General features: G+C 37.5%; 1 protein-coding gene across 2 annotated transcripts in view; it reads right to left on the bottom strand.

Moving 5' to 3' along the window:
* inpp4b (inositol polyphosphate-4-phosphatase type II B) overlaps window positions 1-23421 on the bottom strand; it is a 139092-nt gene that overhangs the window by 31218 nt on the left and 84453 nt on the right. For both annotated transcript variants that reach the window (XM_053332658.1, XM_053332650.1), the window contains 3 exons: window positions 19964-20094; window positions 4603-4707; window positions 270-381 (listed from right to left, as the gene is read on the bottom strand). In XM_053332658.1, coding sequence (XP_053188633.1) covers window positions 270-381; window positions 4603-4707; window positions 19964-20094 — 348 coding nt within the window. The remainder of the gene's footprint in view (window positions 1-269; window positions 382-4602; window positions 4708-19963; window positions 20095-23421) is intronic.

Below are 23421 nucleotides of genomic sequence, written 5' to 3'. Positions count from 1 at the left end.
ATCATGCCTGTTGCCTTCAGTCAGATTGAGCTGTTAGAAGCAGTGGAGCTCCAGTCTAAATCCAGCATGGCCTTGCTGTAAGTAACTGTATGGGGCTTGGGAAACCAGGCCCATAGGCCAGGGACAAAACTGTCTGTCGCTATCAATTATGCCCAAGTTAAATGATTCTGTCAATATAAGCTTGTTACCACCTCAGTATGTGTCCTGTGTTAAATCCATGTTTTTCTTTGCCTCCATATTCTGAGAGTTTGCTAGGTTTTTTTTCCTACCTTTTCTTCTCCGCTTCATATCTGCTAAGGAGACGCTGAAGACCACCACTACACTTGAAGCCCTGGAAGTGGGCAGCAGGGGCACCGACAGTGACAATGTCATAGATAGCATCTGTAAAGAGAGAAAATAGAGTTGATAGGATTCAAGTTGCTGAGCTGTAACATTCAGCATCTTGGAAACATCAGCACTGGAGGACCTTGAAGTGACAAAAATGATTGCATCCTTTATAGTGTGTTTCCCTATTTAAAATACACTTCAAATTAATTTGGAATCAGTACATTACACAATTGACCTCTATAGTATTCCTTGAATAAGTGTTATATGAACAGTAAATAATACCTGGTATGAGGACTGATTCAATGTTTATGAATATAGCGTGCAGCTGTTCCAGACAAATTTAAATAAAAGTTATATGGTTTGGGCTTCCAGCAAATGATTACCTTTTTAAAAATACAGGGATGACACAATGTAATAAACACACCCATGTACATATTGTCACCCAGAGATACTTCAAATTCATGCACACAAAGTGGTATAACACTATTCTGCACTCTGTCAGTGCATTTGCTTTGAGGCATAGGTAGATATTTGAGGATGATTTATATTGTGTCCGTATCACTCTATTGCTATTCCACCCTCTTCCGCCATCGTTTGGTCTCAACATTGCGCTGGTCCCAAGTTGAACCAGAAGGACGGCCAATGTCACAGCACCTCATTCCAATTTGCACACTGGCGTCAAAAGTAAATAAACACTTCACAGACGGCTAGGTGAGCACAGAGGTGCTTAGAACAGGCCTTGTTTTGAATGAGTAATGGATGAAGCTGACAATTAAATCAGAAAAATAGGGAGGGGGGAAAAGGGGGAGCAAGGGGGATTATGGGGGTGAATATTTTGGTGTGGTTCAGCACCAGGTCAGTTAATGAACACTCCCGGGAGCAAAGCAACAGTGCAGAGCTTCAACCACAGGAAACACAGCTTGAAAAATTGTTGAAAATAGAAATTAATGACACAATACAGCTCCGAGTGTTGCCACAGAGATGTGAATGACAGTGTGGCCTAACACCACCACAATAGACCAATAGTAGTTTGATGTGGGGGCTTTGCTACAACCCACTGCGTCTTCCATTAATTATCCCTGTGCCTGTCCGCGACACTTTTGGCCCCTGGAGTTTTCAGATGCCCAAGTTCCCTTAATTGGTTCTCCCACAGCAGAAGTAAACTAAAATACAAAGGCGGGTTTCAGAACATCAAGCACAATGACCAATTTGAGCTTGATTTGCCCGCTCTTCCTTTCACACCATCCTTTCCCAATAAACCAACAGCAGAACAAGCTAATTAAGTACTGAAAGGACAGTTGTTTTCTAAAAGAGGAAATTGATTGTGGCAGTCAAGATGAGTGGTTATAATTTAAACTTAAACCATTACACAGTCTTGTTAAACAATGATAAAACATCCTTTTACTCGACCCGAATGAATGCTGAACAATGATTTATGTTCATTTTTGCCAAGTTGAGCTTTTTAAGCTGGAAATATTTTACAGTTGTCATTTTGGAGACTGAAGACAGCCACTCTCAGTAAAACAATTAATATTGTAGTAGTCTCAAAGTTTTTCTTTTTTTCAGTTTTTCTTTTTAAACCAAATGATCAATACACAAAATGAAAATGAATTGTTTAGCATTGTAGATTGCATTGGATAGCTTAACTCAAGGAATGCATCATTTCATAAAATTAAATAGAACAATATAGCAATTGACTATTGTTGGAAGCTGTTGGGTTGTGCAGGAGGTGCAGTGACAAAACATATGCAAGAGACTCCAAATGTTAAATCCTCAGTAGTGTTACCTCCAGCTTTTCCCAAAAAACACAACTGGCAGTGTTTGTGAGGGATCCTGTCTATTTAACTGCAAACTTGACTCCTCTTGATTGGTAATGTCTCCTGAACAGAACTGATGGGATCAAAGCAGATAGCCTGAACCTTTGTATTGTGTTTAACATAATGATGAAGTGCCATGACCATTTGTAGGGTTGCCATGACCATTTGTAGAGCTCATATCAACAACACTAAGCCAGCCTTAGGCTGCATTCAGACTGCAGGCGAATCTGCTTCAAATCTGATTCCTTCTCAAATCAAATCAGACTGGGCCACATTAACCAATCTGACAGGTTGCTGTGGCATCGTCGTCGGAGTGGAGGCGTCATCTAGCGTGTATTGTGTGATGTCATTTAATTGCGACAGCGACAGCAACAAACCCCCGAGCTTCGCTTGAACCGAGCCATCTCCCCAAAGATTAAGAATTTGGTTTCATCCTCTGTCCATGGACTGATGTTTTCGACGTCCTCCATTGCCTCCATTGATATCTGCTAGCAACAACAACTCGAATAAGCGTGGGTCTGGTGTCGTAGCGTAGAGACGTAGAGAGATGTCATGGACAGTCAAATCCGATATGAATGTTTGGAGCTGTTCAGACTCAGACACATCTGTCCAAATGCGATTTGAAACAACCTCCCAAAGGTAGTTTCGATCTGGTTTGCAAAAATAGGATTTCATGTGATTTATGACTATTCAGACTTCATAAGAGCCATCTGGTTCCAATCTAGATTGGCTAAAAATCTGATTTTGGCTTGCAGTGTGAACGCAGCCTTAGGTAAGTTGTTTGGATTCAAGTTGCATGAGACCAATAGTGCCTTTCATTTGTTTGTGTTTTTTAAGATTTCTTTTTACAGATATAGATACAGATGGGAGACATCAGTAGAGAGAGAGAGAGAGAGAGCACACGGTATGTGACATGCAACAAAGATGTTAAACAGCATGAAGCATTCATTTAAATGTGATTAAGAAGATGGTACACAGTTATGCAGTTAAAAATCCAATGCGATTAAGTATTCCATATGATTAAAAAAATCTGTAAAAATGTGTTGAAATTGGATACACTGATAAATAAAAGATGGTATGAATAGATGTCTGTATATATACATACACACACAATAAATACATTTAGTTTATGAATAAAACTGTGGGTATTGTTGACAGTCTATGGATCTTACACTCTGTAAAACTGTCATTCATCATGCCGGGCTGAGCAGCCATCAATTAGGGGAGCTCTCTTTTGATAGATGACTACTGTACCATAATACATAATATATACTATATCTATATATGTATATATGCTATGGATGATTGCTAAGGATGATGAATGGCTCATGTTCAACCTCATGTTGAATGACTTTCTACATACAGCATGTACCTAGTGATGATGTATCTTTTGATGATACCACAGCTGACTGATTTTGTGAGAAAATAGTTTAAAATAATAATAAGGCAATAAGGGGAGAGGAGAAAGCCTATATGCATCAAAGCATTTTGTATAAATGAAACTTTAAGTGGGTGGAGGTTGATATATTTGCATGACACAAATCATAACTTTAGCTTTTGTGGCTGAGCTATTTAAATGATTTTTGGAATTTAATATTTTTAATATTCTCTAGATTTCTTAATTAATATCATGAAGCTGTGAGCGTTTAACTCCAGGTACTTTAGGGCCAATTGTAAATTGAGTTTAAACACTCAGTTGAAGCACTGCAGTCTGGAACTGAGTCAAGGTGTGAATTGGGCCCACAGAGTGTAATTATTACAGTGTCTATCAATCAGCTGACAAATACCACTAAGGTTTGGTCTATCTTGATTTCCCTCTTTTTTCTGCTGTGACAGAACAAGACAGTGTTGTATGATATCTTGATTTTACTCATTTTATTTTGTCATTCCTGATATCTTCAGTGAAAGAACTACAGTTTATGTCTGTCTTCAACTTCCCTTCAATCATTGAGTGACTAGTTGAAAGGGAGCCCACTCTAGATAGCGAGGCAGCAGTTAGTCACCTTAATACACAGAGACAGTTCCAGGGCAATAACAGGCCTTGCCAGCTAGACAGCAGTGGTGAAGGTGACAGTCTAGTGTTTTCCTACGAAAAAACGCAAAGGGCCTAATTAGCGATTTATCTATCTTTCACAGGCCAAGATAATTCTCACCTTTAAGCCCTGGTGATGACCTAGAACCACACTGTCTGAGCCCACTGAGCATCTCTGACAGATGGAGGAGTGAGGCATAGAAAGACAACAGCAGGTGAAAACCGTAGCAGCTTCAGCTTATATAAATCATATGACACTGCCTACAGTGCCGGCTCTTTTTATTCAGAACTTGCACTTTACATTACAAGTGGACTCAGGTCAAACATAGCTTGTCTCTACTTAACAAACGTGCTTTTGAATAGGTCTGGAAACAGTTTCAAGTGTAATAATAAGTCTAAGACAAGTCTTAGATTGTAGCGTAATACCTGTTTTTCTGGGACACGTCACCCTCATCCTCTGGGTGTGCAGGTTTATTGGGATGAACTCCAGTGATTTCTGGGCTTTGCAGCAGCTTGGCTTGAATGAACGACCTGAAGAAACAGAGAAACGGAGATGAATACATTCCTATGATAGTCTCTTGGTTTAGAAAAAAACCTCTTAATATCTGCTATAACAACACTGTATTATATTCAACATGACTTCTTTATATTGCTTTTCTCTGTATTACCTTGTTAATGTACTTATGTGTTTATGTAGAAAGAAGAGAGACAATAAATTACTAAATGTTAGATAATGAATTGGATTGATGTCCAAATATTGTCTTTGATTTTCTAATGAAAAGAAAGCCCCTGTGCTACTGAATGAATTGACATCTAATGAACAGCTGACAGGCAAAAGGGAATGCATAGCCCTAAATTAAAGTCGATTTAAGATAGAGGTTGTACAAATTGCTCCAGTGCGGATCCAATTACAAATTTTACATGTGTAGAGTTTTTCTACAACTTCATTTTCACAGTATTAAAATTAAAATGGTGGCAAAGAAAGCATAAAACTGCATTATTATATTAATTAATCTCCAGGGAATGGTCAGTTAATGAGTATGGATATTCCTTCAGGATATTCCAAAACAAAGTACTGTACAGTCTAAATTTCAAAGCAGTAACACCCAAACCACCAATCATGTTCCACGAGAAAGCTTAATTGTAACATTTGTTCTTTTCTTCTTTTGTTTCAGTGTCTTGTAAGCCCATTTGGGCTGGGCACTTCTGGTGCATGACACGTTAACAAAAAAATCAAATCAAATGACACACATTACAAAAGCAATATTTAAAAAAGAAAGTCACAAATTATTATTTGTCTAATATAGTGTTATGTTGCTAACCATGTAAAGCCATTCCAATTTTAAGTGACCATATAACATAATTTAACTCACATCTACACACTGTGTAACAAATAGGGAAATATCAACGGAACAACAACCTGCACCTCAAACATAGATCTTACAATCAAGTGCTTATAACATCCATTGATGTGCAGTGTCATCCTTTAAGCACAGGATTTCATACCTTTGCAGCCTCAACTTTGTTCAAAATGTTCAAAACTACTCTCCTGAAAAATCACCCAGCTATGCTAACATGGCACACCAGCATCCTCAACAATGGAAGCTAGCACACTAGCTATTACTATATATACACTGACAGAGTTTCAAGCAACTCTTCAAAAGGGGGTTTTCACACCTGCACTTTTTAGTCCAATGAAATCGAACTTGGTTCTAAAAGTATGATTGATTCTGTTGTTGAATGCAAAATTGGCTCTCACATGCTCTCACATGCTCTCACACTATTTCAAGACCTGTTGTCTCAGAGATCCACAGAGACAATAGGTACAGTCTGGGAGGCATCTAAGGGGTAAGATTATAGCATAGTCTTGTAAAAAGAAAAGAGAAAGCACTGATAAATTGAGAAATAAAACTTGAGATGTAAGTTGACTCATTTATACAATATGCTCTGTTTCGATTGAAAACACATTTTTATGAAATGGGAAAAAAATGTGAAACTATTGGCTGGAAAGCTCAAACTAAAAGAGCCTGGCTATGTCTATGGCTATTAAAATGAAAAGGGAGAGGTAGTCACTGATATAAAGGATATCGATTGGGTGTTTAAAAACTTTTATTTAAGACTCTATGCTTCAGAGACAGATTTAGACCCGACCTAACAAGCTGAATGCATTTTCTTTTCGAAAAATCAAACTTGGCAAGATGTCTTCACATCAAGTGGAGGAGTTGGATGCCCCCATTATGGATTCAGAAGTTAGAGCAGCTTTTCGGTGCAAGAAACCCTGACAATCTCCAGGATTAGATGTCTTCCCAGTGGAGTTTAAAAAAAAAACACACATTGATATGCTGGAGTTTATTCACTGAGTCATTTTCACAAGGGCAGCTTCCAAATATATTAATGAAGCATTATCCTTGATCCTCAAAAAGGCACTAATATCATTGATCCAGGTAGTTTTGGGCCTGTCAGTTTAGTCAGTGTGGATTGTAAAGTGATTATTAAAGTCCTGGCAATGAGGCTTGAGAATATTTTACCAGAAATTATTCATGAAAACCAGGTAGGGTTTGTAAAGGGGAGGTCATCCTCTGACATCCTCAGACGGTTGCTCCATCTTATATGGATGAGCTGTCAAGAAAATACCCCAGTAGCAGCCTCCTCCTTTGACCGGTGAAAGCATTTAATAGGGTGGAGTGGAGTGTTTTTTAATAAATGTCTTAGAAGCTTTTTGGTTTTGGGTTAGGATTTATCAACTGGGTTAAAACGATCTATACGAAGGGTCACCAACCTTTTTGAGATTGAGCTATTTGAAGGATAGAGAGAAATATGGAGGGCTTCTTATTTGATGTAATCTTTATATAATATAAATTCGCTCAGTTTACCTTTACATGCTGACTATTATGCATTTAATAGGACATTTATTATAGGACATATTTTAGGACATTGCTTGTCTTTGTTCACTGATTAATGTTACAATGTCACAATCATTATTATTAATGTGTTAGTAATATAATGTCACTTTTGTCACAATTTTGTGCAATAATATTGGGGTTTACAAAGTTACTATACGCCTTTATCAAGTTTCAAAAGAAAACATTTGCAAACCTGATTAGTCTGTAAAGGTCTTTTAGTAGGAAGTGTACTGAAATCAGGGGTATAACTTAACACTGCAACTCTTATTGAGTCTTCCTTATATGCATCTGTATGGTGTGTTCTGTGTTTGTTCTTAATGAAGTTCAAAAAGGCTGACTCACGCAGATAAGTTCAATCAAAAAGACAGACACCTTTCATAGTTGCTATGCGTCCAACCTTTGTACATTTCTTCATCCACAAGACACCAAAAGTTTGGTAAGCCCTGGTGGCTTTGAGGTAAAGGTCACTTTGCAATGAGATAATTTCCATTTCTACCTCACCAACATCCAAGCTGAATACTGCCCTTAATTGCTCAGCCATGCATGTCATGCCCATTTGCATGAAACGATTTGAAATGAATGACACATATGGCTCCAGCTCATCAAAGTCACAGAACCTGTCTTCAAACTCTTGCCCTACGAGTTGAGAGCACTTTTCTGCAGCTCTGTCCAAGGCCCCAGATGCAGAAGCATTGTCATTCAGCACTGACCGCACAAAGTGAAACTGCAGCAATTTCTTTCTCTTAAATGCAAAGAGAAAATGTTCATCTTGGCTTCAAATGTGATAACAGCACTGATCATGTCAGAGACAGTCATACCTTTGCCTTGCCGTTCACAGTTCAAATGGTTCAGTTTCTCAGTGAAGTCTGTTAGAAATACAAGGTCTGGCTTCCCCTCAGTGTTCTGAAGCAGTGAGGCATACTCCCCTCTGGATTCCAGCTCTTTGATTTCACCCAAAAGTAATAAAAAACGCTGCAAAAACCTGCCCCTGCTGGACCACCAGATTTTAATGTATGGTAACAGGTCACCATATTAAGCTGACAGCTCCTCTAACAGAACCTTGAATGATCTGTGTTGTTTAGCTTTGGATTGGATGTTGTCTATGATCTTCACAACCTGCATGATCAAAGCCAATCACTTTTGCACCTATCACCTGCTGGTGAATGATGCAGTGGTAATGTAGAAATTTTAGGAAATATGGGTCACCTTTGCATTGTGCGACAAAACCTGTTTGACAGTCATTGCGGGGGGTACCATCTGTTGTCACAGACACCAGCTTTCCCAACGGTACCTTTTTCTACATGAAATACCCTTTCACTACATCGCAGATATCAACCCCCTTGTTTGTCTTCAGGGGCAGTAGTGTTAGGATAATAGGAAATAAGAATAAAAATAAATTGATGCATTAAAATGTTATGAGCAATGTTGAAGTAGTTTTGTCTACATTCATGCAAGTGTTATTTAAAAAAAGACAATTAAGGCTATTTTTGCAACAAACTCTATCAATGACTCCTGCTACTTGTAAAACTGAGTGTCTAGGGACTCGCAGGCACCATGTTGGCTACCCCTGATCTATATAGAGCCAAGAGCATTAGTCTTCATCAACTGACAATAGCCCCTTGCTACAGGTTTCAAGGGTATCAACACACGGAGATCTGCATTCATCTTTATTGTTCACTCATTGTTCACTGTACAAACAACCTCTTTCAATAGCAGTAAAAGGCATAAGTAGGAATTAAAGGAGAGAAGTCAGGGCGCTGAGAGCATCAGTTATTTCTGTATGCAGATGACATTCTTTGGCTATGCTCAGACCCAACATATCAGACCCTATTCTTCTTGACACAACTGAAAAGTTCTCACAGATATCTGGCGACAATATTAATTGGCATAAATCTGAGGTTATGCTAGTGTCCAACAGGTGTCATACAGCAAAAGGTCCAATTCAAATGGATACCATTATGGATGAAGTATCTTGGGGAAAGAAAAGTGCTGACATGAACATATATGAATAAATATTGAATAGGAATTTAAAAAAATTAAATGTATGGGGGAAAAATGTGATTCTCAGATGCATCACAATGCTGACATGGATGATTCTGCACTGATTCACAAATGTCAAAAAATGATTTTCTTAACATTAGTTAACCGAATGATGTTGAGTGTGAGAAAATATAAGGCTAATTGGGCAAAAGACTAACTATCAGGAAAAGGTGAAGAAAGACATAATAACAAATACAAAAAAGTCCATTAGGGATGTCTGGGGTAAATGTACATATTATAAGATCATTGACAGTTAATATACACTAGTAAGACTTCACAAAATGGGCTTGATACAGAATAACTTGTGTTGGAAATCTAACGTAGAGGAAGGTACCTTCATACAGTCATTGTGGAAATGTTCCTTGGTTTTTCCTTTCTGGAAAGACGTTATTGGAAAATTGGGTGAATGGATTGAAAACTCCTTACCAGCATCTCAACTTTGTCTAACGGGAGATACTGTAGATCAGAGTTATCACCAGGAATGTCTAAAGCAGAAAATGATTTATCACTGACAGCCTTCGTCACAGCAGCTAGACTTGTTCTTCACAGCTAGAAGAGTCACTCCTGACCAGAAGTTACTGACTGGGTTAAAATGATGACTGATAATGCTTCCTTTGAATGGATGATAGTTATGTTAAATAATAAAGGAACATTTTTACCAGTTCTGGGATCATGTTTTGAATTTTATAAACGATAGATATAGGTGCCTATAACATATAAGGGCATCTTAAGTAAGGGGATACAGTCTTTAGTATGAAATGATGGGCTTTGTTATGTAATGTGCTAATATAGATGTTCTTTTATGTATCTTTATTCAACATTGTTGTATTGTTTATTTTTAAGTGTTTGTTTGCCAAGTTTTTCATATGAAGTTTGAGTAATCCAATATTGAAATAAAAAGCTGAATGACCAAAAAAAAAAAGAAAAAGAAAAAGAAAAAAAGCCTAATTAACAAATCCTGCCAAACGATACTCTTTGTGGCTTACAGTTAAGCTCAAAATCACAATCTGACAATCCATCTTGGCCGCTCAAATCTCAAATATGTAAATAGCGTTGATGAGCCTCTTTGAGATGAGACTAAGCTTTCAATAACAATCAAGCAACAGAAGCAATTTGTGATGTTTGCCAGAAGAGGTAATTCACTTAAAATGAAGGTATTCTGAACAGGTACAGAAGACCAAAAAGGCAAACAAAAAAAATCTCATATCACAAACTTTCATAATCGACTTTGGCATTAAACTTTTAATTAAATTCTCTTTTGAAACACAGGACTTTGAATTTCCTTTTCTAATGCATGAAGCTCAAGTTATTAGTTAAAACAAATAAAAGCTACTCTGGTGGAAGTTCAGTGAATGTTTTTCAACTTGGATGTCACAAGTTATTTGGTCATAGAGGAGAGGGATGTTGTGTACGTGGGGAACATACTGATGAACGAATGGATGTAATGATGTAAGCTGAATTGTAATGAAATAACTACTATACATGAGTTTCATAGAAGTGTGTTGCTATACAAATAGGTGTGCTGGAGGAGTTGCATCTGTTCATTTTCATTATAAATGGAGTATTTTCATAACTAACTGTCATATTAGGCCTATCAAACATGTTTCACTTGATGGTAAAGTATTGCTTAGACTTTTTGATTCTGTGGTGCTTTGTTAATGTTATTAGTTCAATGCTTTTTTTCCACTATTGTTATAACATCACAGTAGGAATCTATAAGATTTGTTTGTTTTGACAATGCTTAGTTTTTGATAAAACATGATATTTGGCAGTTCTTGATCACAGCAATTACATGACATTGATACACCATTTCAGTGCTATGACGTCTTTTACTTGAATTGTCTGTCGATAAAGCTGAAATAACTGCTGGCAATAATCAAAGACTGTGGTCTTGTTTGATATCCACCCAGTTTTGTTTTTTTGTCCCCAGACAATCTGCTTTTGCTGATCTGGGAAACACATCATCAAATTCCTTTGAACTGGAGGAAGTGGGTTTTTTTTCCAGAGGAAATGCCAACCAAGAAAAAAACAAACTTTGCGACCTGTATGTGAGAAGTGGTGCAGTATGGTTAGGTGTAGCAGAGTGAGTTTCTTGTTCTGTAGCTCATAATATATGTTCATTACAGCATTATGACAAAAAAGAGTAGACTTTTAAGTGTTCACACTTCAGAGCTCTTCTGTCTGACATGTGCCATAACTCTGCTTTGTATTGAGAGGAACTAAAGTGAGCTGCACTCTTTTCCATCTGGCTCATTAATTAGTCTTGAGGCAACAGACCTGTATGCACCAATCAGAGCCTCAGTATGACAGAAAGTCTATGTTCATACAAAATGTAGAGGAGAAAACCTATTACCTGCCACAGATTTTTAACATCACTTCACAGGTTGGCCAAACATGAAAACAAATCCACTGCACAGCATTACTGTATATAATGCTGAAATCGCTAACCCAATCAAGCTGAAATGTGTTACCTCAAAAACACTTATGACTCAGCTGGAAGTGACAGCGATGTGGCTTATTGTTTCCAAGCACCGAAAATCAGTTATGTCTTCTTGCTACGGTAGTAACACATTTGCTGCTATTATCAAAGTGCGAACATAAACAGATGCCACTTCTAACTGCCACTGACTATACAATCTGAGTGCTAAATATAGTGAAAGCCAGCTTTTAAGCTCCAAATGCAGAAAGCTGCAGTCAAGAGAAGTTCCACCATTACGTGCCAGAGAAACATTCATACATATGGTTAAAAAAATACCAAGAATGTCTTTCTGCTCCTGGATTACTCTCAAAGCCAAGACATGCACACATTGTAATACTAGGGATATAATTATTTACTGGAAAATCATTGATCTCAAATTGTGTTCACCCTGTTACAATTAAACTAATAGCTCCCCACATCGCTGTACTAGGAGGAGCTTTTTCCAAAGGTTAACATTCAAGTCAATGGCTAGGCTGTCATCCCTGCTCAGTGGGCTCACACTGGGGGCTGTACAGCTCTGGGGACCAGGCTAATCGAGCTGGTGACCGTTGTAGGTTAGATGAATTAGTCATATTAAATCCCCATCTGTTTGCCCAGGTGGGCTGGCTATGTGACAGGTGGGCTAGATGCTAACACTGACCAACATCTGGCCACTATCTCTTCTTTTAATCTTTCTTGTCATTTCTTTGCCCTCAGCCACTTTTCTGTAGTCTTTTGATTCCTTCAGAAGGCAATCAACCAATATCCTATGTTTTTAGAAACTTGTGTCAGGGTGCCTGAGGACAAGCTGAGAAGAAAAAAAACAAGATTACAAACTACAGCAACATGCACTAGAACCACAGTGGCTTGTAAGTTAGGTCTGTCAGATCAGTGTAGGTCTGTTTAAGCATGTAAATGGTTTCATCTTCATGTTCCTGTGAGGCTGAGAGCACAGCAGGCTGTTTTAATCAATCCACAGTCAGATATGTAGTAGACATAGAGGCAGATTGGAGACATGCTGTGTGAGCAGTGGTATCACAGAAGTATGGACTGGAGAAGTCTTTCTTTTTCATGTTATCTAATTAATTATTTTTAAGGGGTTTTCTTCATTATTACTACTTTTCATGTTAGTAACCTGCAAACTAGCGAATGTTTCTGCACACCACAGCTGAACATCTTTACCTGGGGGCAACAGACTGCAGAGATTACTGTTCTAATATAGATATTACGGAGAGAAAGTAAGATATGAGCTATCGTATCTTGCAGTCTGTACAATAACTAACTTTACTGCCAGCCACACAGATACATGACACTGCTTTAATCTACAATATGTAGCTCTGGGCCTTAAGATGGAGCTTTAGAGAAAGTTCAGTCAAGAAGACTATCTTTTGTATGCACAGGCCTGTAGTTGTGTTTTTTTATTTTATCCTGTCATTCACATCACTCATGCATGCTCACTTCCCTTGCTGTCATTGTCTGGGGCTGACAATTAAGCTTTACAATTAATTAATCGGTTGTTCACATCTATCCAATAGCACAATAACACACCTCCTCTTGTTAGCTTATCATCTTGCTACTGTCTTTTTGAATATGTTTCTCTCTCTGCCCTTAGTGCATTCAAGCTGATGTTATGCACGCCCCTCCACCTCCCCATCACCGCCTAGTCTTTGCAAATTCGTCAGTTTCATTACTTCATCAGCCTCATCAGCCTTATCAGTCTAAGCAGAAGTCATCAGCCACCACCGCTACCAGTGTCTGGACTCCATGGGGGGATTTATTGTGCTGCCGCTCACAGCTGATGCCTCTTGATTAGAAATCTCTGTAGAGTATAAGTGCCAAAGACTTTCTTGACCAAGACTTAATTACCACTACATCATCTGTTATAACAAACAATTATCTTTACTTCATTCACTATGTCTCTCCAGATTGAACTGTAGCCATCTCATAAATGGAGTTAAAGAATGACTAACTGTTTAGTGCAGAGTCATTTTGGCAATATTGGAGGTCCAACAAACACTCCACTACTGGGATTACGTCTGTGCCTTCAATTCACTGGCTGGTAAACAGTGGAGGAAATAATTTATTCTTTTATGAGAGGAATACAGTTATTAGAACATTGAAAGTGTCACTGAGGCCAGCTCATCATTAAAAATGGATAAAATGGAATCGGCATGGGGGCTGAACCTGAACATGAGGACTCTGTATCAAGCTCCCAGAGGACTGCTTCTCTTCCTCCCCTTCCTATTTGACTTTTTCCTCCAACTTCCTGATTTTATTTTCACTCTTACAAATAAATTAAATAAGAGAAAAATTAAGAAAATCCTACATCTGACCCATGAAATGTGCACAGACAGATTCTTTTTTTGCACATGAAAATCCTTCTGACTCTGGATTGACCTTAACTTCTACGAACATTAGAGTCAGCTTCTAATTAATGTAAATGCACAAATAATCCTATTTAAGGACAGCAATCCACAGAGACATGTACAAACCAGTGAATCAGCTATTTTCACAACACAATAACCTACAAATACTGCCTTGCAATTGTAAGCCTTGTGCAACCAGTCAAATTGCAACTTACTATATTTGTCCAGACTCATCATTTTTATAGTGAAGACTTTGAATTTAATAACAGGTATTAAGTGTATTTTCCCTGATAAAACACAAAGTTGTAGCCATGACAGTAGACATTGCTTCAGACATGGACATTGCTGCAAAAAAAGCTACAAATTGTAAAACGTGAAAGCCTAACCTTATCTTCAACCTAGCAGTACCCAAGACTAGTGTCACCATTCAGTATCTAACCAAATGTGAAATATAATCACAACCTTCTGTTCATGAGTTATGTCAGTGAATTATGGCCAGATATAATTACTTCATCATTTTGTCCTATTAGGCATTTGTGTCTCTTTGTCATAATTACTGTATGAATTCTTGAGTTATGGCCAAAAACATGTTTTGAGGGGTCACAGTGATCTTGACCTTTGACCACCAAAATCTTGTCAGTCCAAGTGGATGTTTGTTTGAACTTCCTCCAAGCATTCCTGAGATATCACGCTCAAAAGAGTGGGACAGACAACCTGAAAACATACTGCCTCTGGCCATAGTTGTCACTGGCATGGAGGCATACAAATGCAGAAAATCGTAAACCTACAATTGAATTTTATTTAGTGGCTGAAAGACCTACAGATTTATATAAAATATATAAACTATAATGACATGAAGACATCCATAACACATTTAGTTCTTACGAAATACTGATAATATTCTCTCAAAGTATTAATTTTTTTCTTTTCTGATGACACTCAGTTCACTTATTTGTCACCATTTGTTAAATATGAGTAATTATCTACACATGGTATCCTCCGTTTCTGCTCACCCACTGCTTCACTTTCTAACCTCCTCCTCCTCACTCTCTCTTTTTGTCTCTACACTCCATCTTTCTTTAATCATATAAGGTATCAATAATTAATCTGCAGCGACTTGCCCACCCAACTTGTTTAGCAATGTCTGTCATCTTGTTAATTTAAGTTAATGCAAGACTGGATTAGAGTGGTGAGTTGGGCTCAGGCCCCTTCATGTACTGCAGCATCTGGGCCACACAAGGGACTTGTCAGGACCCATAATGACCAACGCCACATTATACATTCCTCTTGCCCTCATCCTCCTCCCTCAGAGCGCAGGCAGACATCACACAGGCTTAGCTAACATCATCTCTTATTAGCTGGGGGAAGCAAAAAGCAACAGAGACAAATATCTCATTATAGAGATAAGAGTAAATCGGAGTAAAATTAATCACAAGCCATAATGGTCATACGCCCATAGTGAGTTAAAATATGCATGGGAACAGATTATGCAGAGGGGAAGAAACAAATCCGGACTGATTGGTCAATTTATGATCTTTTTAAAGGTCTATTTTGTTATTTTTGTATAATTAGTAATCCATTAGTAATAATTTAGTGATTTTGGTTGAGGATAGAGGCAGATAATGTCTTACAAATACCTTACATTTACTGTTTTCACAATAATGTGAGCCTGTGTCTTAGTAGACTTGTGCATGTATAAGGACAATACCTGCTGTATATATACAGTATAGTACATACTCTGTTCATATGCAGTATGCTTCCATCCTGATTTTTTGTAATGAAACTAAACACACAACAAATACATCATCTACATAATTTTAAATATATTTTAAACACCTCATCATCACTGTGGCATAATCACATGTCCAACTTCTCCTTGCTGAATGTCACTGGCAAATGGAAAACAGCCCAATTACTCTCTGTGTTCATATTAGAGCTAACTACGTAGATTAATTCCATTATGCAAAACATTTGCAAAAAAGTGTGCAAAATATTTGCATACTAACTAGAACACTGAAATTTTGTAAATGAGATGCAAAACCCATGTTTTTAGGTGCATTGCACAACGTTTACTTTAACAAAACACAGAAAAGGAAAGCCTGCCTCTGGTGAAATGTATTGTTATAATAATAATAATAATGATAATGATAATAATGATAATCATCATCATGATAAACTTTATTATTACCTTTCCAAAACAAGATTTACAAGGTGCTTTACAGGGAGAAAACAACTAACAAGAATCATGAAAGTGTTAATCTTAAAAACAATAAGACCAATAGCACCATCAATAAAACAGTTAATAAAATAAATCATGAAAACATAAACACAGCAATAAAATATAACAAAAAATTAAACAATATAACAAATAGAGGGATCACAGGAAAGCTAAACTATAAAACTGTGTTTTAAGAAGAGACTTAAATGAAGAGATAAACTTTGCCCTCCTAATCTCCTCTGGAAGGTTCTTCTAAAGTCCGGAGGCCCTGATGGTAAACACTATGTCACCTTTGTTTATTAGTCTGGATTTATAAACCACAGGGGAGCAGCATTTGAGGACCTCAGGGCTCGTGACGGCATATGGGGGGTTAAAAGGTCAGAAATAGAGCTTGGGGCCAAACTGCTCTGGGCTTTAAAAGTAATAAGTAAGATTTTAAAATTGAATCTAAAACCATTAGCTAGCCAGTGCCAAGCTGAAAGGAAAGGTGTAATAATGTGCTCTCCTTTTCTGATACCTGTTAAAGTCCTGATGGCTGCATTTTGTAGTAAGTATAGAGAAGAGAGAGACTTTTTGCTGCAGATGGAGAAAAGGTAGCCGCAATAATCGAACTGTGATGAAATAAAAGCATGAATGTCTTCTTCAAGGTTTTTGGTAGATAAAAATGGCTTAATTCTAGATGTTTTTCTACGTTGAAAAAAACTGCAACAGATTTGATATGGCTGTGCAAAGGAAGATTGCGGTCAAATAACCCACCAAGGTTTCTTCAGTGCAGAGTAGTAAGGCGAGAGTATGAACCTAATATGTGTTTAATTTGAGTATTGGAGGAATCGGTGCCAAATAGAAGTATCTTTATCTTTTAAAGGAAAAAGAAGTTAAAAGAAATTTTGAGCTATCCATTTATGTCCTTGAGATAGTTGACAAGTGAGAAAATATTATTGAAGTTATTGAGGTCAAAGCTGAGCCAAACCTGGGTATCGTCTGGGTAAAAATGGAAACTGATGTTGTGCCATCTTTTGACATGTCCATAAGGCATAATGTAAATACTGAACAGAATAGGGCCAAGCACTGAACCCTGAGGAACCCCACAATGCATCCTGGAGGTGGAAGACTCTAGACAAGCAAGTCCTGTCTGCTACTAATGATTGCTAATGAGTATAGATGATTACTAATGATCACTCAAAATGAGGATGAAAACACATACTACATACAAAAAGAATATGTTTAGTTACATACTATACAGTAGGCATTGTCTTATAGGTATTTGTAAGATATTATCTGCCTCTGCCCTAAAATCACTAAATCATTATTAATAATACAAATGAAAATCAGAAATAACACAAAAGACATTATAAAGATCAAAAACTGACCCATCAATCCGGATTTGTTTCTTCCCCTCTGCATAATCTCTTCCCATGCATATTTTAACTCGCTATGGACGTATGACCATTATGGCTTGTGATTAATTTTGCTCTGATTTACTCTCATCTCCATAATGAGATATTTGTCTCTGTTGCTTTTTGCTTCCTGCAGCTGGTATGAGATGATGTCTGCCTGCGCTCTGAGGGAGGAGGATGAGGGCAAGGGGAATGTATAATGTGGCATTGGTCATTATGGGTCCTGACAAGTCCCTTGTGTGGCCCAGATGCTGCATTACATGAAGGGGCCTGAGCCCAACTCACCACTCTAATCCAGTCTTGCATTCATTTAAATTAACAGGATGACAGATATTGCTAAACAAGTTGGGTGAGCAAGTTGCTGCAGATTAATTATTGATACCTTATATGATTAAAGAAAGATGGAGTGTTTTTACCATTCAGGGCTGTGCCACTGATGCCCACCCGTTGCTCTAAACACTGAGATCTAGGAGTATTAAAGCGGAGCAAACTTCAGCATAAGCAGCTAAAAGCAAGTCATCCGTGACTTTAAGAAGGGAGGTTTCAGTGATGTGGTGAGCTCTAAAGTCTGATTGGAAAGTTTCAAACATAGAGTTCATTGATTAAGGCTAAAAGTAAATAATCTTCTCTGGGACTTTGGCTAAGGAAGGAAGTTTAGAGGTAGGCTAAAATTAGTGAAGTTGAATTGAGTCCAGATTTCTTTATCAGGAGTTGAACAGCAGGGCACAGTGCGTGAAGAAAGGAAGCTATTCAAAATGTTCAGAGTAAAAGGACTAATTGTTTTAAACATTTCCTTAAAAAATCAGAAGGACAAGAGGAAGGGTTCATTCCGTTGATGAGTTCCAACAGTGTAGACTGAGCCATCAAAAGAAGTATTACGGTGATGGCTGATCTACAGGTGAGAGATAATACTCACAAATGAGGGACATCTTTTGAGGAAAAAAGTTAAAAACTCATTGCAGGTTTCATGAATAGCGGCAGAAAACACCTTGAGATTAGAATTATTATATTCAATGAGATGGGAGAAGTAGGCATGTCAAGAATTTTTAACTTCAGCATTTAAAAGCTTCATCAGGCCCTTAATGTCCTCATGGTGGCCAGGGAGCTTTGATGCCTTCCACTGACGCGCTACTTTATGACACAAATGTTTTCATTCATCCACAGTTGGGACATGTGTTTAGTTTTCCTGGTTTTAAGATGGTGCAATTTCATCAAAGATGGATTTCAGATTATACTGAAATCAGTTAGATGCTCATCCACTGATACTAAGGATAGATACTCACAGGGGATAGTGTTTAAAGCTTTACTTAAATATTGGCAAAGGGAAAGATTAAAAACTTTAGACTATAATTGTTTATGTGAACAGCTAAAACAAAGAGGTAAAACCAAAGTAAAATGTATATAATAGTGACTAGAAATACGAGGACCAGAATATGTCAGGTCAGATAATGTAAGACCATACAATGAAACATGCTGCAAAATATGGACCTCACCATGAGTGCACCCAGTCTGTGAGAGATAAATTAAAAGAATCAATCAGGGATAAAAAAATTCAGCACTAAATGCAGACTGTTAGAGGTGCAGCAGAGGTGAATATTAAAATCACCTGGAATTAAAATCCTGTCATATCTGGGTGGGGTTATTGGAATTGGGAAATCTTTTACAGCAAGTAGATAAATGAAACAACCTATCTCTATGCTTGCCATTAACATAAATCACCCAGATTTTGCCCGTCAGTTGTCCTGGCTTTCTAGACTTAACCTATGAGGGTTTGGGGACTCTGAAGTGTTTTGAGTTTGGATGAGGTTAAAAGAGGATCTGGGGGCCAGATATTTGATATTATAATAGTTCAGATTAGAGACATTACATTCTTACTCCTTTAATCACTCCCTTTGTGTCTCATTATTTAGGGAGCACACATCATAGTTAGGGAATCATTTCACTGTTAGCAATGCTGAAATTTTATTCAAAAAAGAAATTTGAATTTTACTTCTATAAAGAAAAAGAGTTGGCCAACTGATTAGATATGTGGTGCCATCTGCAAGATATAGCCAGGCACTCCATCTACTTTATTTTTTTTTATTTTTTATTTTTTACAGTACAACAGTATGTACAATGTTGCCTTTTAATCCATTGGAGGGACAAAATATTTTCCTGTACATCCAAGGACAAACCACAATCACAAAACCAAGGATGGGAATAGCAAAAAATATAGATTTACATAAAACATGGACGATCATACCTGAACAAAGACTTTCAAGAAAACTATGGAAGCAAGGAAACTCCAAACATTGGTACTATTTGTTTTGGTAAGAGTTTGACTAAAACGCCTCTGTGTGTATGTGCATGAATGTGTATGTGGGCACAGATAGAAATAAAAAATTTGGAGGTGTGTTCAGTCATACCAGTAATCTTGTCCAGTTCAGCCAAAGTCTCCTGGTAGGAGCTGATGATTCCTCCATATCGTGTCATCACCTCCTTTCTTAAGTTGTCCCAGTGAGGAGAAAGCTCCCCCAGCTCCCTCAGATCCTGCACCCTATAGATAAACACAGATCTATGAGGACCTTTATTTCATAGATAATACACAGATCATCAATAAATTCCACAAATCCAAACTTACATGGAAAATATTTCTTAATTTTAGCTAGATGAGTAATACTGAATTCCAACATCTAGTGCAGGGTTATGTCTATGCTTTCCAAAGTACTTTCAAATTATCTCAATTTTCCATGAAAGGTATATAAAAATCAACAATCCTGGTAAACCACAGACACAAGCTTGCACATACTGTACCAGACACACATGCACGCACAGTAACGTCCCGAAGCCCCATGTGCTGAGCCAGATAAACACATTTCGAAACCTCAGGCTAGTAGCTGTTGCCCACTTATCCAGTCTGCCCTATCAAATTCCTCCCCTGCTCCTACCATTCTCCTACCATTCTTCTACCATTACTTATATATTACACTCATTTGGTGTTTACTGGTGTCACTGGAGTGATCAGTTGTCTGTCTTTCATCTAGCTGGGCCTGCAGCCTAAGGCCAAAATCATCTCAGCTCCATCTTTAGGAAATAATACAGGGCTGCATGTGTGTGTGTGTGTGTGTATGTGTGTGTGTGTGTGTATGTATGTATAGCCTCTTTCATTGGTTGATTATTTGCATCTGAAAAGCAATATCAGATGGACAGATATCATTAAAAAACCAGCCCTCTAGCATCTATTGAAAAGTAAATTGCAGTGATATCATTGAAATTACAGGTTGAAGGAGGTTCAATGTAGTATTCAGGATAACAAATACATGATCATATGCATTGGTTTCATGATAACAAGCCAATTTTCAATAATTATACCTAATACATTTTGTATACCGTACGTCTTAAAATGAAAGGTTGCATGTATAAATGCTTGTTGGTTAGATTTATTGTTAAGACCGGGCATAATTGCATGAATGCATAATATAGTAGTTATTTCTTTGTTGTAGTTTAACTACTACACCAAAGCGTTAGGCTCTCATAGCCTCTACAGACTATTTCCTGGTTTCCTCCAGGTTAGGAAGTTATTTTTAGATTACTTTGAAGTATTTCAATACACAGCAGGGTGTAACAGAAATGACGCCAGAGACAGAGAGAGACAGAGAGAGACATAGAGAGGGAGGATCACGTGAGATAAGAGTCAAAGTCATGATACTGTGACTTTTAATGAAAAAACCTGCAGTGTTTTAAGGGATGGTTCACTCAAATTCAACATCCAACAGTTCTATTTTTTGTTAGAAAGTGGTTAAAATGAACATTTTCCACAACAAATTATTGTGGATTATTAGGATAATAGAATTGTTTCTGGAAAGACATGGCATTTTACATTTCACTTTTTTTTCTCTTTTCTTTTCTGCCTACAGCTGTGAGACATAAATCCCAGAGATGGGCATGTCAAAACCTGGGCAAATCAAATAAAAAGGATCTGTATGTGTGGACACCTCTAGAAGTGTAGAAGAATGGGAGAATTTGCTCTTTAAAGTACATACATATCGCAGCATAGTGCAAACCCAGGATATTTACAACTAGTATTTGCAAATAAAATGCCAGTATGCCGTATTCTAGCCTAAATAAAACAGCAGAACTGGCTAAACAAACAGCAGATCACATATGAAACATATTCCTCATCTTTAGTCTCTTTCCAGTTTCAAACAAAACTGCAGCTGGAAACAACCTCTAGGCAGAGAGGTGCCACATGCTGGGTGACTGCCAACACAATCCGTAGGTGGTTGTAAGTGAGGTATGCTTATGGCGGAGGGTTCCAAATGAAGTGAATTCAGAATAACCATAAGCATAGAAGGTTTATAGTACCATGGTCAGTAGCACAGACTTGCATGATTTTAGGTTGTTTGGAGGAAGCATCATTTTCACTTTTGGAATATCATTAGTGCCAGAAACCATTTTTAATTATCAGGGGATTTAAATAGAGAACAATGATGAATACACATGTTTATTCAGAAGGTGTTGTGTACAATAGTACTAGAGATGAGATTAGCTTCTTTGTAAATGAGAGTGGCTCAAAATTCCTGTTTAAAGGAAAACAAAGGGAGATAAAAAAAAAAATCTAGCATCAGCTTGTAAAAAGGAAACAACTACTAAAGATGAAAAAACAACAACTTCTCTTTCATTGATGCATGCTAATGGAACAAGATAATGATATATGGGCTCTTGTGGTGTCAAGATGACAGCTTTGAGGTACATTTCCCAGCTAGTGAGGTCTAAGTAGGACCAATCCACATTTCTCTCTTGTTTCAATCAAATATATTGTTTCCCACATACCCACTTAGGTTGAAGTGGCCCCTAATACCATAAATGGGCCATTTAACCAATCAAGGGGCAATGTTCTCAGATTTTTTTTGGTTTATATAGCACATGTGACATGATGCTAGATCGTTATAGTGCTCTGTGACAGATTGCAACCATTCACAATAATCTATATCCTCTGACTATACCTCTCAGCCATTGCTATTTGTGCATCTCGGTGTCAAACCACACCATTGTCTCCTGAGAGATCTGTTATTTTTTTGTCGGGAAAGTCTGGAGTGGAGGTCAGGGCGGGTGATACCAGTATAAATAATAGATAATGGATAAAATAATAGATAAACATATCTACTTGCCAAATGAGGGTGATAAGGCAGTGGGTATGGCGGATAGAGAGATATAGTATCATCTCCTTAATCAGAGTGCTATTGTCTGGAAGGAGTAAAGGTGTGATTGAGGGAAATCGTGATAAGAATAAGTATAGGCTGATTAACTATATGCATGTAGGAAGGGTCCAGTACCATTCTGGTCTTTTGATAATATGCTTAGCACATACATTTGAATATATAAAAAAAACTGTGCTCCAACAAACAGTTAATGTAATATCACAAAATAAGATTAATTTTTAAAAGTTTAAATGACCTAACCTGGTTTATGCATGCCTCATATAGTGCACAATTATCTTTACATTTTAATTGGATATGTTGTTGGTATTTTACCTGAAGGAACTACAAAAATATTATTTGTGTTTTGTTTTATCTATGGTTGATTCCTTCCTTCCTTCCTTCCTTCCTTCCTTCCTTCCTTCCTTCCTTCCTTCCTTCCTTCCTTTTTGTACTTTGTGAGAAAAATACGCATGTAGGATTGTCATGTTTGTTGTCAGGTCTGATTGAATGTAGCTATTCAATACATTTACCATAAGTGACATTCTTAAGATAGAAGAGAAAAATTATCCAAAATTAAATAAATTAAATTGGAATAATGCAGTATTTAATGCTGTATTTAATGTATTTAATTACTGCTTACATTTTCCAAACTGCATTCTATACTTTCCACTTACAGCAGCATA

Source organism: Scomber japonicus, chromosome 2 (genome assembly GCF_027409825.1).
Source record: "Scomber japonicus isolate fScoJap1 chromosome 2, fScoJap1.pri, whole genome shotgun sequence".
Lineage (NCBI taxonomy): Eukaryota > Metazoa > Chordata > Actinopteri > Scombriformes > Scombridae > Scomber > Scomber japonicus.
Note: the sequence above shows the minus strand (reverse complement) of the source record. Positions and strands in the feature narration are given on the sequence as shown.